Source organism: Octopus bimaculoides, chromosome 2 (genome assembly GCF_001194135.2).
Source record: "Octopus bimaculoides isolate UCB-OBI-ISO-001 chromosome 2, ASM119413v2, whole genome shotgun sequence".
Classification (NCBI taxonomy): Eukaryota; Metazoa; Mollusca; class Cephalopoda; order Octopoda; family Octopodidae; genus Octopus; species Octopus bimaculoides.
The window spans coordinates 144413019-144429747 of NC_068982.1; the positions used below are offsets into that span (position 1 = coordinate 144413019).

Here is a 16729-nt window from a genome sequence, read left to right on the forward strand (position 1 = left end):
ATAAGTCCTGGGGGCAATTTGCTTGATTAAAGGCGGTGCTCCAGCATGGCCACAGTCAAATGACTGAAACAAGTAAAAGAGTAATAAAAAAGGAGTAGAAACCTATTGGCTGTGAAAACTCAAGCAGACAGAATTATGTTCCTAGGAAAATCCAATGGCCATAGTAACACTAAGTCAATAGTCAAATTTTGTTCAACTATGTCAAAGCTAAATGAAAAAAAAAAAAAACATCAAGGTTGTCATTCAAAAATTATTCTTTTGTTAAAAAAAAAAAAGAAAATTCAGTCTCTTGATTTGCAAGAAACAACAGCAAAATCTCTCCCCAAAAACATCCCACAGTCTCAAAAATACAAGGACACTTCAAATAATGTATTTCTAGATTTACAAAAGGATGAAATGGTCACATCAGGAATGCTGCTGATTGTAGGTCTACTCAATGAAAGCCAAACCTAGAACTAAGCAACAACAAAATTCTTAAATACAATTTCTGATTTTGTTAAGAAATTTCATTGGCTATAAATACATTTCGTTTGCTGTTGCCAGTAATTTATTTTGTAGATATGGAAATATTGGAAAACCAAACAGTTTTACCCTCAAAACATCCATATCTCTGGTGAATTGTTGTTACTCCTGAGTCCAGTATGGACACCAGTTGTGTGTGATCACAATATAATTGCCAGCACTAATGTAAAAATTATCCATATCTGCAATATGATAGCAAAACTGTCTGCCAATAATGGATACTATTGCTGACCATATTTTGGCTAATATGCACATTAATTAATGTGATTATTTATTGGAAAAATGTTCATATTATTGTTTCCTAACAGAAAATTAGAAAATTCTGTATTCATCCTACAAGAATTTTAGCTGCATTTACTGGACTCTTGGAGGAATTAACACATTATTTGAAAACAATGTGGCATGGTTAAACCCAAAGACAGACATATGATGCTGCTAACATAAATAATACAAGCAGCAGTTTCGGATTTCGGGTCAAGGCCAGCAGCATTGAGGGCAGGTATTAGTCAATATGATCAACCCCAGTACTAAATTGGTACTTTATTCTATCACCCCAGAGAAATGACAGGCAAAGTTGACTTTTGTAGAATTTGAACTTAGAATGTAAAAATCCAGAAGAAATACTACAAACACTTTATCCAATACTTTAACAATTCTGCCAATCTACCCAGTAATAACAATCTGTTTTACATCATCATAAGCCTCAGATTAGTTGAGAAGGCTTATAGTTCTTTGGAACAACTCTTGCACATGCACAGTACACATTTTATGAACAAGAAGGAATGAAGATAAATTTGACCCTGACAATATTTGGGTGCAGTAGATGAAGGACTGTAGCTAAATATCTCAAATACTTGGGCCAATACTCTATTATTTCCAACATTTCGTTGCCCTGCCATAGAAGCAACATCAACAGCAATTGTCTCCTGCTGGAGGGAAATCTTTACAGTTTATAATCTGAAGAAATAAGGGGAGCACACTGGCTAAGTACTGATAACGTCTCTGGATCACCAATCAAATGACCACATGTTTTGAATGTTCAACATGCATTGCATTCTACTTGAGCAAAATACATAACTTTACTCGCTTCAGTTTGGTTAACTGGTTGACAGCAAGTCCCACTATCCTTGTAATAAACTCCATTATCCTAGTTGAGTATTTAGAAAAAAACACATTCAACTGTAAACATACCAGCTCCAAAAGTATGCAAATATAAATTTTTTCCAAAAGCCATCTTATCCATGCTAATATAGGAAAATAGAAATGAAACTATCAAGAGAGAAAGAAAAAGTCTTTTTTAAAAAATCCTTTAAAAATATCAAAATTCCAATGGAAATTCCATTAGATCGTATTTTATTTAAGCTGAAATGAAGATGTATTGAAGAAAAGATAATAATAAATCTCTTAGCACTAACACCAACGTGTCGAGTAAAAACTTCATGTAGAGATTAATCTGCTCCAGGTGCAAAGAATGGAAAAGAGAATGTGAAAAGCAGATTGCAAATCAATCGGGTGAGAATGTAAGTTAATTCAATCCTAGATTAGTCTCTTTTCTTTTTAACTTTTCTACTTAATGCCCAGTCTGATTTGCTCAATACTGCTAAGAGCCAAGCTAAAATTAAGCATTTTAAATAAAACTAATAAATGCATAATTTCACATAACCCTTTTGTTCTACATTAAACCAGGATATCTAATTTCACATCTGCTCATGCACAAATACACTAAAAAGTTATAAATATTTCTTGTTTCTTCTGATATTAGATTATCAAGTATGTTAAACAGTACTTTCCAACCAGTTTATAGATAAACTGATTATTTTTCCAAGAAATAATGTTGACACACACCTACACTTCATAGGCTGTAACTATCAAAGATCATCTTTACCACAGTTTTGGTAACGCTTTTTATAGTTTCAAACTATAAATGGTGATAATACAAAAATAAATTCATGTTTGTAAAGCTAATAACAGAAAGGAAAATCTTGATAAGGTATAACCAACGATAAGGGTGAACATGGTGTCTGTGTGTGTGAGTGTGTAGCTTTTCTGAATTCATTAGTATTTTGATATTTTGAGCTCTAGCTCTCCTTTCAAGATATACAATTTGATAATTCCTAAATAGAGATTACATTCGTCTCTTCTCTCCAGAAATAGAAATTATGGGATAACTTAGCCACTAGATAAGTCCGAGTTAACTCATTTCTATTAACTAAGCACAAGACTAATTATATAGAGAAAAGTTAACAGTTAATGAATCTACCCTCAGTATGTTACTGGTGATTTTTTTTTATAATCAGCTCTTAAACAAAGATCCAAACTACATGCAATAAATCATCCAGTCCATTATTATACTGACTTGGTCATTGCTAGTGCTCCATAATTCAGTATTTTGTGAAATGTTTTCCAATATATTTTCTAACAAGAACATTTGAATGAGAGAATGTTGAGAGCTACAAGACGAAAGCCTTTCAGCATTTAGAAAGAGCCCTTTTATGTACCTGTCTGAAACCAATCTAAACAATTACTACCTCCTGCAAAATGTGTGACCCAGTAACTATATTCAGAAACAATAAGGCATCCAGCTGTAGAAACCAAGCCAAAACAGATTATGGAACTGGTGTGGCCTCTGGCCTTGCCAGTTCCTGTCAAGGTGTCCAAAACATACCAGCATGGAAAACATGTTAAGTGTTGTTGATGATGATGATATAAAGAAATATAAAGAAGAAAGCTCCATATTTATTTTTATTCATCTGAGATTTATCACTTTATAGAGAATGAGATATTGCAGTTGCATAATTTTGACAAAACGAAGTACTTCACATAAAGCTTTAAATTACATTGACATTAAGAAAGATCTATTTGTAGTTTCATGCTCATACAAAATAGTTTTGAAAGAAGGTTGGTGTAAAGTTGAGCTATCTTTTGGGGACTAAAATGTGAACAAACCAAAAGACATACTGGAATATGTAGTAGCTGATTAAAACAGTAGAAAGATCACAGTGCTCTCTCTCTCTCTCTCTCTCTCTCTTTTAGAGAGAGAGAGAGCACTGTGAGAGAAAGAGAGAGAGAGATCTCCAGATGCAGTAACAGTACTAACTAGAATGTCCCTTCTTTCACAATGTTAATACAATTTGCCTGTATGGTTATGATGTAGGGTAAGGCCTCTAAAGTTACTGTTTCTAACTGAGAATTAAAAATTTTTTTAAAGAACATGAAAATTATGTCTAAGGAATGACATAAACTATGACTGAGAATAAGAGATGAGTTTGGTCAAGTTTGGATGGCCTTTGACCAACGAGTTAACTTAGGGTTAATTATCAAAAGAAAAAGGTTACATGAAGATGGTGAAAATAACTTGAAAACTGAGTGAATAAACATGTTAATTTGTGGTAACAGGCAATCAAATTACAAGTAGGATCAAAGAAAACATGGAATATCAATACAACATCACAAAAGCTATTTATCAAAGTAATTGGAAAAATCACAAAACTGACAGTATTAATTTTTGTTGGATTTTTGTAGCTCTCTGTTCCTTTTGGTCTAGAATCATTTTATTCTCAAATCTCGCTACTGACTTTCAAATGAATGTTCCTTAGTTTTTGTGTTTTTTTGTTTTTTTCCATACAGAGGCCTTTCACAATCAACTCTCAGCCTATTTTCTCTCAGCCTATTTTCACTCTGCATATATCAACCATTTGTATTAAATGTTCATATCTATTAAATCATCTCTCATGTACATATTAAGTATAACCTTTGATATCTAATTCACTCACTCTAATATCACTCATTGAGAGTCAAAATCAACTTTCTTCTCTAGTTGCTCTAAATGTTTGTCATACAACAGCTCAATCTTACAACACCCCATGTTCTGTCTGCTTTTCTATACAAAGAAAGAAATCCTGTCATTAGGTAAAAGTTATAATAACTGGAAGAAATTGTAATCATTATATATGAGGTAGGTAGCAGTGAAAGTAATATTAGAATTGTATACTTATTTGGCAAATGGACTGATAAACAAAATTAACAGCAATTTCAGAGGAAAATTAGTATATTTTACAAGTTATATGACATAAAAAAAAAACATCCAGTACACTCTGTAGAATGGTTGGTGTTTGGAAGGGAATCCAGCTGTAGAAACCAAGCTAGATCAGACTGGAGCCTGACGCAGCTCTCCAGCTTACTAGCACCAGTCAAACCATCCAACCCATACCAGCAGGGAAAATGGATGTATGATGATGATGATGATGATGATGATGATGATGATGATGATGATGATAATATCAGGTCGTTCCTTCTTTGTACTACCAAGCCACCAAAGAGCTCCAAGTGACTTCCTTGAAAAATGCTAGTCACTTCCCATAGAAGTTTTTATCAAGAGAATACAAAAGTAGTTTATTGTTGCTTTCCTTTGGATATCTTTCAGTAGATACCCTCTTTTGAACATGATACAGACAAGTTCACTTGTCTAGGTACTCAATGTCAAGAGAGCTAAAATGAAATACTAGAAAGTATCTGTACAATATTCTTACAATCCTGCTAATTTACCACTCTTGAATGGTACTTTATTTTATAGGCCTTGGAAGAACAAAACACAAAACTAGTCTCGGCAGAATTTGAAACTCAGAATTTGAAAGAGCTGAAACAAACAGAATAAGGTATTACTAGATTCAAGATTCTGATAATTTCTTGCTTTATATTAAGGGCTCTAATAAAAATAGGGATAATTTTTTAACTTAACCACAAGGTCACATATTTTGTGTGATGTCATGTATTTGATTTTTGCACTAGATTATTTTATCTTTAGAAAAATAAAATCATCCATATAGGGGAGGATTAGATAAAATGATCTAGTTGTATTTGAACTCCAAATGTAAAGGGACAAAATACAGCAAGGCAATTCTTCAGTGATTGAGACATTCTGACACCCACCACTCATTATAAAAATATTTATTTCTAATACTTTATTACATAAAAAAAAATAATGTTAACCATAACATTAGAGTGCAAAAACTTAAGATGCACCATTCTTCAGAACCAGATCTGTTCACCCACCCCTAAAACTACACTAGGGTGCCTTTGCGTTGTTGCTTGACCTGTAGAAACAACAGTCAAATCTCCTTCAAATCATACCTATCTTAAAAAAGAAATGACATGTTGGATACTGTAGGCGTAGATACATAAGATGGGTAGGTCATGAGAGGAAAGCCTTTGATTGGGGAGGGGGAGCTAAACAACAACACTGCAAGGCAATTCACTATAGCAAATGAGATCAAGCCATAGGAGCATGTCCCTATGATGAAGCGTTACTGAAGACATCCCCCTGAATTCTTTCTTTTATATCCAGCATGTTCAAGAATGCAGCTTAACATTACTTTCCAAATGTTTACTTAAAATTTACAACCATTCGATTTCTTCGCAACTTATTTCTCTATATTTTGATTTTATTTTTCTTAAAAAAAATTTGTTAAACTAATTTTATATTTAAGCAAATTATATTGTATTTGGTATGAAGAACCCATTGCTGTAAATTATGTTTATCACAATGTAATTATTAAACCATCCACATCTCGTCTTAACCTTTAGCTAACATTCAGTATCTTTATTCTGACAATGAAGTCTGTAAAGATACCTGGCTGTCTAATTTATTCCCACAAATATAAAAATTCACTTCATTATTTGCCAGAAGAATATTAACATACAATATGTCCTGTACTTGCCAACTGACATGGAAAAATTAGTTACAACTAAATTTTCACAAGTACTAAATTTAACAAAAATATATGAATGAACCAGAAAAAGTGATTATGTATGAGTCTTGGATGTCCAATTTTGACCAATAGAGAGCAGCTAAACTCTGCAGTTTTTAATTTATTTCTTACATTTTCGCTCTGTGTTACACATTGACCCGTCCTTCAGCGGTTTTTGTAACGTATCAGAGGGCTAGTCCTTCTTCGCTCAATCTTTTTTCGTTTCTGTAGAAAGGGACACTGTGAATGGCCCCAAACGACCTCTTACAGCGGAGAGAGAGAGAGAGAGAGAGAGAGGGAGAGAGAGAGAAAGAGAGAGAGAGAGAGAGAGAGAGAGAGAGAGGGAGAGAGAGAGAAAGAGAGAGAGAGAGAGAGAGAGAGAGAGAGAGAGAGAAAGAGAGAATCGGCCCATGTACTTGACTAGTACTTTATCGACCTCGGACATATGACCTCAGTGAAATTTGAACTCAGATCGTATGGAGCCGGAGCAAATTACCGCAAACCATTCTTATCCGACGCTCACTTCATTTATCTATCTGCTATCAAATAAAACAGCCGAAAGCCAACATTACAAGTTATGAAAGTATTACTAATTATTTATTTGACCACCCCCACTAACTTAAAAGTAACACTCAACACGGAGCTTATAAACATAATTAAGTCCTGTTATATGTTCTTAACGAGTTCATTAAACAGGGTAAATGAATGCGCAATGTTCACAGGCTATCCGCAGCAGGATGCTCAACACAGCACTAAATGCTGTATATATTAGGTAATATCAAATACATCGAAGTAGACAAAACAAATAGTTTTCGTTTTCTCAAATAAATATATAAGTGAATAAATAAAGCTGTAGCGTGGATTTTGGAAACGATAGCTACCCTTAATAGCTTGACACAAATGATAAACAGATTAGACAACATATAAGATACACAGTGAACCGACTCACAGAATCACCATATCAGACTGATATGATATTTATGTATCAAAATGAGAAAGAAAGAAAGAAAGAAAAGAAAATATCCTTAACTTCAAAAACTGGAAGTTACAGAACATCTAGCACAACTATCGTTTAATTATTTCAAAGATATTTTTAGCTACGAAATGTGTATCGGGAAAGTTTACATACACAGCTACCATGTGAAAAAACAAACATTACACATAGCGAAACATTGGATTAAGTTATAGTCCGAAATTTCATACTGTAAATGATCCCGTCTTTAATGTAAACGGACTGAATGTCTCCAGGACTACCCCTCCCATCACAAAGCGGGGAATGTGCAATTCAATTTTCTTTCTCTTTCTCTGAGATTAGAAACGGTATTAATGTTATCTGAGAGAATTGGCCGAGTGCCTTTGAAATATCGCAGACGAAAACAATAATATTTAGGTGGCATCCACGATCAAAGTTTATTAACTGTGTAGGAGACAAATTTCCTATTTTTATACAAATCAAACATGAAATGTAACATTTTCTTTCACAAGATTTTCATTTAAGGGAGATTGGAAATTATCCACTAGGATAACACAAACAGGCAGGGCAACAACAAAAATCAAAATTGAAACCCCAAACATTCTCCCACTACAATTTGACAAGGATCTAGAAGAAATCACATAAGATACACTAAAACATTTTTAGGAGAAAAAAAATTATTTTCCAAATGAAGCTAAAAAGAAACACATTTAGGAAATTCATTAGGGAAAGGGGATAGATAGCATTACAAATTTTCTTATAAATAATTAAAACCGCAGCGGGCAATTCACAAACACACACACCTTACATCAGCATTTGGTAGTATTACATCAAAAATAATCGAGGAATTATAGAGAAAAATAAACCCAGCTAGTAGTTTTACTATTTTTCGTTTACAGTACACACACACACACACTATGTATGTATCATAATTCGGAAATCCTAACACTTTCATAAAATAAATCACACAAGATAACATATATGATTGAAAATAAATGTAAATAATGAAGACGATGGTAAAATAGTGAAATAACAATTTCAATAATTAAATTTTAACAATAATGTTGATAAATACAGACAACTGCATGTCTGTGTCGCATGGTGCGCTAAACGGCAGAAACAGAGAGAAAGGGGGAGTGTTTATATTATCTATGTAAATAACAACTGACTAGATGATGTTATGAAGGTGCACCAGTCACTATGCAGTAGCAGCACCACCAGTATATATTTTTGTGTACTCACCTGATGCCGCTGGCATATACACTGTCCCATGAAGAAATCTTTAGCACAAGCTAACCAAGAGAAATACATCAGCAAATTGTTGCCGATCCGCTAAATGAGAGATATTTCCGAAAACAATGCCTTCTTTTGTCACGTCATGGAAGAGCTTGAGTGGTTCAGCACAGAAAGTGTACATATATGTTCATGTTTGTGTGTGTATATGTGTGTGAGTATGTAAGTGTGGTATAGAGAGTGCAGTAGTCGTCTTTCATAGCCTTGGACCAACTACGTAGTTTGGAACATTATCAAGCAGAAAGTGATCGGCTCTCTCCCTACTCCGCCACCGACTACAGCAAGTTCACGATTGTGATGAGATAGAGTGTTGTAACCAGCTGACCACTTGCTAATTATGTAGCGATCGGAGATGATAATGACAGAATGCATATGAATTTAGTGTGGTAAATTAAACTTGCAGATATCAGCGTTGGTCAAGCAAGTGGTTGGAATGACTGAGGCAGAGCGGTTACTAACTGAACGAGATTAACGAATAAAAATAGAATGAATGAATTACACAAAAGCACTCTCAATCATCAATAAATTTGATTTCATAAAGCGTTTAAGAGAAAGACAATACTGGACGATGACGGGGGAAGGAATTGAATTAAAACGCGATAGCTCTCCTGTCGTTTTACTAATATCATGAAAGGATAACAACTACACTAGAATGATTGGTTCGGATATTTCTACAGGGACTAGTGATGTTCAGGCCTAGAAAATAAGTAGAATGACAGCATAAACTGGATTTATTGGAAAAAACGTTTCTATTATGGAAAAAAATAAAACATAAAATAAAATAAAGTAAAACAGAAAGCTTAGCTCTCTTAACTTCTGAAAGGGTTAACTGCTTAGTGGGAATATTTCCCTCAATTTATTTTAATGTAGTGACTTCTGAACAATGTACTATTGATTTCTTTTGAATAAATACACTGGGAGATTTAAACTATATTTCCAGCATATTGTTACTGTTTTTCTACTGACTATGGAAAGGTAAAAAGAAAGAAAAAAAAGAGGTAATATTAGCACTACCTGGATTTGATCATGAACCCAAAAGGATTAAATCAAATCCAGCCTCATTCTTTCTTATTTCGAGCCAGGTTCTCTTTCCTTATAAATATATTATTGGAGTCAAGTAGCAGAATGGATAAACCAACAATCTGAAAATAGTTCTATCAAAATGTTGGGTTTCCTTTTACATAGTCCCATAACACCTTGCGAGAGGGTTTGGAGTATAATGTTAATTGGTTAGGGAATATATGTATATTTATATATATATATATATATATATATATATAGGTGTTGATACTGTTTAGTAATAGCATCATAAATTCTGGTTAGCCTTATTTCAAAATGCTGGAGGTGTGTTTCCATCATAAATAATGGTTGAATTTTTGTAGCGGCAGCTAACATGGAGGTGATAAATTCAGACAGCTTGTTAAATGTCGCAGGGTAGGCTAAGACTAAAGAATATCACATAAATTTGTTGTATCAATAAATGATGGAAAGGCTGAACTTGAACAGTATAGAGGGAAAGGAGAGAAGCGAAATGTTTTATTATTAGTTTCAAATGACAGAATTATAATGAAATTAGTTTAACTAGTTTTAGTGTTGGGTTCTCTAGAATTAAAAAGCTATAACATACACACATGTTATTTAGCCCAAGGTCAGTCATAATCCACAAGACCTATGATCAGAAGCATTTTACAATGCAATTTCTTTCAGTCATAAGGTATCTAAGATATTTTTTCTTATTTTATTTTTTTTTTAAATAGTAGGGTGTAACCCAAGGGAGAATTGGTTTCTATTTCTAGCAAGTCATACAAGCACACAGACTCGCTTTTTACTAGACTTCCATATCCGACCAAAATATTCTACCTGTTTTATGTTCAGATTGGCCAGATCTGGCTTTTCACATGAACCCTACAATATCATTTTAAAAATGAACGGTTACCTCATGAAAATTGCAAAGCTAGAAGACAATGCATGATTAATTTAAAACAATGTGACGAAATAAGCATTAGTTTTTATAGAATAATGTGAATGCTAAAGGGTTAAGCAATATATAATGGTAATAGCAGAAACAATATATATAGGAAATAACAGACCAAACTATTAAAAAGAAATTTTTTCTGCAGTGGCCCACGTCTACACTTTGTCCCATAAAATGTTAGCTCCTCTATTCAGATGGTTTGGTACTACATGTTTAACCAATTTCAAGATGTTGTTAGACATTTAGTAGTAGCTGAATTGTTATAGTGATATGTCCAACATTACACTTCATGAAGAATAGTAAAATAATTCAGATGCCAATATAAATCAAGAGCTTTATGAAATTCTTCCCAAGAATTCCCAATGATGACATATTTCAAACAAAATCTTCTGAAATTAAAAACCAATATATTTTTACCAAAGCTGTTCAATATCAGTTTAGATCATAAATTTAATTACTTCTCAATTTTGATAATAAATGGCCTTAATTCCATTCATTAGCTAAATAATTTACACTAAATATAATTTTTCACTTGAACTGAGTGCAATTTATAAAGCAATTAATGAAACAACAGCCTGGAAAGGTATCAAGAATGAAAATGTTACATCAATGGTATCAAATGAAATTGAAAACAGCAATTGTGAAGAATTATAAAAATGCTGTGAAGTGGTAATAGTAATGAAATCTAACAACTGCTAGTTAATTCTAATAAGACTATGGTAATGAATATATTTTTCTAGATATCATCTGAAAAATGTCTAGACATTTTTTTTTCTTAGAAGTTGCATTTATCTTAATCCAGCTTCTTCATCTAAAGGCCACAAAGGTTCAGAGAACACAACACACATTAATCTTCTTATCCAGCCAAATAGTATTTTACAGCTGGATGCCTTTCTTGTCACCAACCCCTAGCTCTCTCTCAAGTAAGGGTTGAGCTACAGGACAAATTATTTGCAGGAGATGTAAATATGAAAATGCCCTTTTGCTCTGACAATGTCATGTGAAGATGTGCAGAATGTAAATATTCCTATGCATGCAAACACACACATGCAACAAGCTTCAATACAGTTTCTGACTTCTGATGCCATTTACAAGGCATTGGTTAGTTCAAGATACTGTGGTTGTGGAGCAAACTCCACATCCAGTCAGCCATATCTGCATCTGAAATGTTAACCTTAATATTCTATTTTATATAAAATAATTGATATATAATAAATATATTACATTATTGTGTTTTTTTCTTAATAAAAGCATGTGTTGGGGTTGTGACGTTGCTTGAAATAGATCAGACAGTCTGAGTTTGTTACTTTTCAGCAGTAGAACAGTAAGAAGGAAGATGGATTTTGCAAAGACAATGGAATAAAAAAAGCAAGATGAAAGAAAAGTCATTAACAAAATTTTGGTAGCTAAGTTTTTAGAAACTTAAATGAGAATAACATCTGCATTGATTACTTCACTGATATCTAGGCAAGCCAAAGAAGCTGTTTAGTTTTTCTTTTTTTCTTTTTTATTCTATTTTTAGGAGAGGGATGATTGTTATTTGGCACATAATACAACAAAATCTGCACTTAACTCTGTAGCATCATTGTGTTATCACTAAATTATAGAAGAAGAGGAGAGAGAGAAAGAATAACCCATCAAAAATAAACTTTACGAAGTTTTAGATGGAACTGAACCTTCATATCCTTCTTGATAAAAAAAAAAAAAACCCTTGCTTTCAGTTTTGGTTACTCATGCTTTTATTTACACAAGTTAGTTAGATTAGATGTTTAGCCCATCAATAATCCGAGATTTCACTAGTGATTGAGCACATATGTGTACATATTCAGTTCCTGTCTGCTCTTATTCTCAACACCAAATATAGAAATTTTCTTCATTAATGTTAAACTTTAGCAGTCCCTATTGCCAATATTGTTTTAGTTTTGATTATGTTTAATTCAGCTTACATCATGCATGTTAAAAAGATTTTGCTACAGACCCATGGTTAATTTTATTGTGAGAAATATTATCTGTCAATACACAATGTAGCAGCGCATACAGACGATGATGATAATAATAATAACAATAATAATAATAATAATAATAATAATAATAATATTAATATAATAGAAATAAGCAAATTTTAAGATGTTCCTTTTCCATCTTAGGTATAACAGATAATTTAAACTTTGATATGACAGTTGCATTAAATACCTGCTAAAAAATAGAGAACCTTAGGTTGTATTTGTTTACCTAAAAAAAGGCTAAGTCTAGGTCTAACGCCTGTAATTGCTGTTCATACCATATAGGAATAGAATAACTGAGGCAGAATAAACATTATGCGAAGAGTTGTTCAGAGCCATGTCAGTACTGACTGAACAGATTTATCATCGTAGGGGTTCCAGGTGGATTCACCCAGTTTTTTTTCCTTACTTTTTACTTTTTCTTACATATAATGTATCTTGCACTATATTGACTAATGTGTTCATTCATTGAAAACTTTATGGTGTAATTTTAAGGAGATTTAGCTGCCATTTTAGGCCGACTGTATGTCCACATAGTAATAGCAGGTCCCTTGTTGGCATCTATGAAAATTGTTTTGGTAGAAGTAAGTATCCATTAAGATCTAGTTATATCCAAATACTTAATATATATTAGTCTCGATATTAGCCAATCAGAATTGCTGAAGCATGGAATAAACTATCTGCATCGGTTGTTAACTGTCAGGACACTACATCCTTCAAAATTTCCATGCTTCCTGAAATTTGCCAACAGTGCACCTGATGTCCCCCTCCCACCTTTTCTTAACAACTCATTCACTATTCACTTCCTGTGCATTATTCTATGTACTGCTTGTGCACTTTGGGCTACTTTTGATGAGTTGTAGTGTACCTGATGAGCACTGTATACAATAAATTGAATTTTTATTTCTCTTTCAGATCAATGCTGAAATCTTGTGACATCTTCCATATGCAGAAGGCCAACTCTCACAATATAATTAATCTAAGGACTATAGCAAACATTTTAAACATATATAATATAAAACAAGTTGAATATTTTTAAGGAATGAGAGTTGGCTGGAAATGTATATGAATTCTTAGGTGTTCAATCATTGTAGTGAAATCTCAGTTTAAAATGTTTGATCTGTCTTGATGAACTTGTGTAATAAACAGAATGAACAATCATAAACTGAAAACTAACTTGGATAATTTATATTAACTACAGGACATAATTAGTGCAGTTAATGATATCTAAGCTATTAGATACAAGGTAGCTGAAAGAAACTCAGGGAATTGCAATACTTATTGGTAATAATGGACTTCTGCCATTATGCAAAAGTAGACCATAATTACAATGTTAAGAAGTTGGGCAGTAAAGCCAGAGAAAATGCAGCAACTGTGGGGTTCTAAATTACATTATGTGTAAGATGTGAAATGTTAACTTATAACAGAGATTGAATATCAAAGCATCTACCAATGTATTCTGGAGAGGCATTTGCAATGTGATGGTTAATTAATGTTAAATGAAAATGTGTCTTGAGACAAAGGTAAAATATTCCCATTCTAGAGGTAAGCATGGACCTTAGATGGTTAAGGATGTGTTTTACACAAGACATTTGATTGTGTTTTTGATAATTTGAGCATTTGCGTGTAAGTTTTCGTAATTCATAAAAGTTTGTTACCATTCTGTTTATACAGTGCATAAACAAATATGACCCAAGGTAATCTGCTAGAAAAAGCAGCAGCCTTCCTTATATCCCATTTTCTTAAAAAAAAATGCCAGGGACATCTTGAATAATGTGATCAGAAATACTGAGTGTCTGGGAAGAAAATATGTGATGAGATATTCATAGCTACAACGCTTTTGATTATACGTCTAATCTGTTGTAAAATGGTAATTATTATCACAAATACAGATTGACATACTTTGAAAGTTGTTACAAAGGACATTTGGAGAGGGAGTTGTATATATACAATTTTCCACTCAAATTAAGCCCAGATTTATTATTAACAATTACTCTTACAATGAAAACTTAACACTTAAGATTTCTAGGTCTGTTCTATCAACAGCTAATAAAATATTAAATTTCCAACTTTAAATCATTAGTCACGAACTTGGAAAGTATGTGTTGTGAAGTGTGAATCAAAAGTTTGCTTTTTGCATTTACTGTGAAAACTAAACTAACAGCCTGATGTACTAAATTATACGCCTGGTCTTTTCTTCTGCACCACTGCCTCAGTCTGGAATTTCCTGCCTGAGTAAGTTTTTCTTTTACAGGAATTCAAAGAAAATATTAGCTGTACCAAAGTACCAAATTAACCCAATAATTTTAACTTGAATTTCCTCTCTTCTATGCTAAAGAGAATCATTATAGGCTATGGGCCCCACAGTTATTCTTTAGTCAAGTGGAAAAAAAAAACAATGAAGAAACAAAAACAAAAAGAGAAGGCATTCAAACAGATGTTTAGCTTTCAACAATAACAAAAATACAAGAAATATTTTGAAATATTTCTTGTATTCTTGTATTGTTGTTATATGAATAAGAGAAACATTACAACTATCACACTATTCAAATGGTACACTAACCACAGATCAAGGATAGTCTCTGGTTTTCCTTTTTAAGTGCTTTGTTAACTAAGCCAGAAAATACAACATACTTTAGGTTAATGACCACTGAGCAGGGTGAACTGAAACAATACTATAACCATCTTGTTGCTCTCAGCTGAATGAAAGTGTTTTTGTCAGTTTAGCCTCAAGAACATCAAGCCAACAACCAACTAAATTCACTTCCCAGCTGGGTGGTGGTTAATGGTAAGAAAAACACTCAACTATACTATAAAAACTACTTATCTCAGTGTTAAAGGCGTGTGTTCAAAATTCATTATATTTATGGCTCAAACGGTACCAAACCTATTTTTTGAAGTGATTAAGAGGTTATCAACAAGAAAATCTAGTGTGTGGTAAGAAGCTTGCTTCTCAAACACACAGTTCCAGGTTCAGTACTACTGTATGGCACCTTGAACAAGTGTCTTCTACTATAACCTCAGGCTAACCAAAGTCTTGTGAATGGATTTGGTAGGTGGAAACTAAAAATGCCTGTGTGTGTGTGTGTGTGTGTGTGTGTGTGTGTGTGTGTGTGTGTGTGTGTGTGTGTGTGTGTGTGTGTGTCCACCACCACTGCTTGACAACCGGTGTTGATGTGTTTACATCCCCATAACTTAGACGTTCAGCAAAAGAGACCTAGTACTTATTCTAATAAGTACTAGGCTTAAAAAAAAAGTCCTGGGGTTGATTTGTTTGACTAAAACCTTGAAAGGCAGTGCCCCAGCATGGCCACAGTCAATGACTAAAACAAGGAAATGAATAAAAAATATATGCATTGACTTGTAAATCACATGCTTCTTTTTCAGAATTGTAAATTTCAAAACTTGAAAACCCATGTTTACATGGGGAAACTTTACAGGATGAAGGAGATTTTCGAAGAATATTTATGATTAAAAAATTTTCTAATGTTTTCATTTTTCTCTTTTCCTGTTCTTATGTATTGAATGAATTTGCAAAATTGTATCTTTAGTCATTTCCTGGTGTGACCTCCTTTATCACCGACACCACTTTTTGCCTTTCTTTCTATTTTTTTTCTTTTTAGGTTACCTCAAACTACTTTCTTGGCCTACCCCTAAATTTTTACTTTCATCTTCAGACATTTAACTATATTCTTATCATCCATTGAGCTTTAAGAAGTGCGTTGGTGGGTTAAGTGAATTCACTTCCTTTAAGTTCAAACTCACATTTTCTTTTCTATTGACAGAGTTTTGATGAACAAACTGCTCAAAAAAGCACTGAACACTCTTCTACAACAAAACTGACAAGCTCAAATATTCGTTAAATAACTACATTTTGATTTTTTGCCAAAGAATTTACTATTACATATATACCACAGAACCTCCCAAAACCAGACACCAATATTTAAAGATTGCCTAAGCCTAATTAGGTTACCTATGAAGAAAACCAAACAATGCCAAAATAAGAGATCTCCACAGACTATGAATCCACAAATGCTTTCCACTAAAAAGAATGAAAGACAAGACCTAAGATACGAAAAATTCACAATCGAGCATAATATATGTGTGTTCCCATCATCAACTGCCCAAATGGATATTAGTATGGTTTCGACAACTGGGCAGTACCATTCAATCCAGCTATATATATATATATATATATATATATATATATATATAT

General features: G+C 33.1%; 1 protein-coding gene across 9 annotated transcripts in view; it reads right to left on the bottom strand.

Moving 5' to 3' along the window:
• The window catches only part of LOC106875150 (FERM domain-containing protein 4A), a 355036-nt gene that overhangs the window by 239535 nt on the left and 98772 nt on the right, over positions 1-16729 (bottom strand). The window contains exon 1 of one of the 9 annotated variants that reach the window (XM_014923160.2): positions 8485-8990. The exons of the other annotated variants lie outside the window; for them this stretch is intronic. Coding sequence (XP_014778646.1) covers positions 8485-8553 — 69 coding nt within the window. The 5' untranslated portion in view covers positions 8554-8990. Of the gene's footprint in view, positions 1-8484; positions 8991-16729 lie in introns of those variants that run through there. 9 annotated transcript variants of the gene reach the window in all.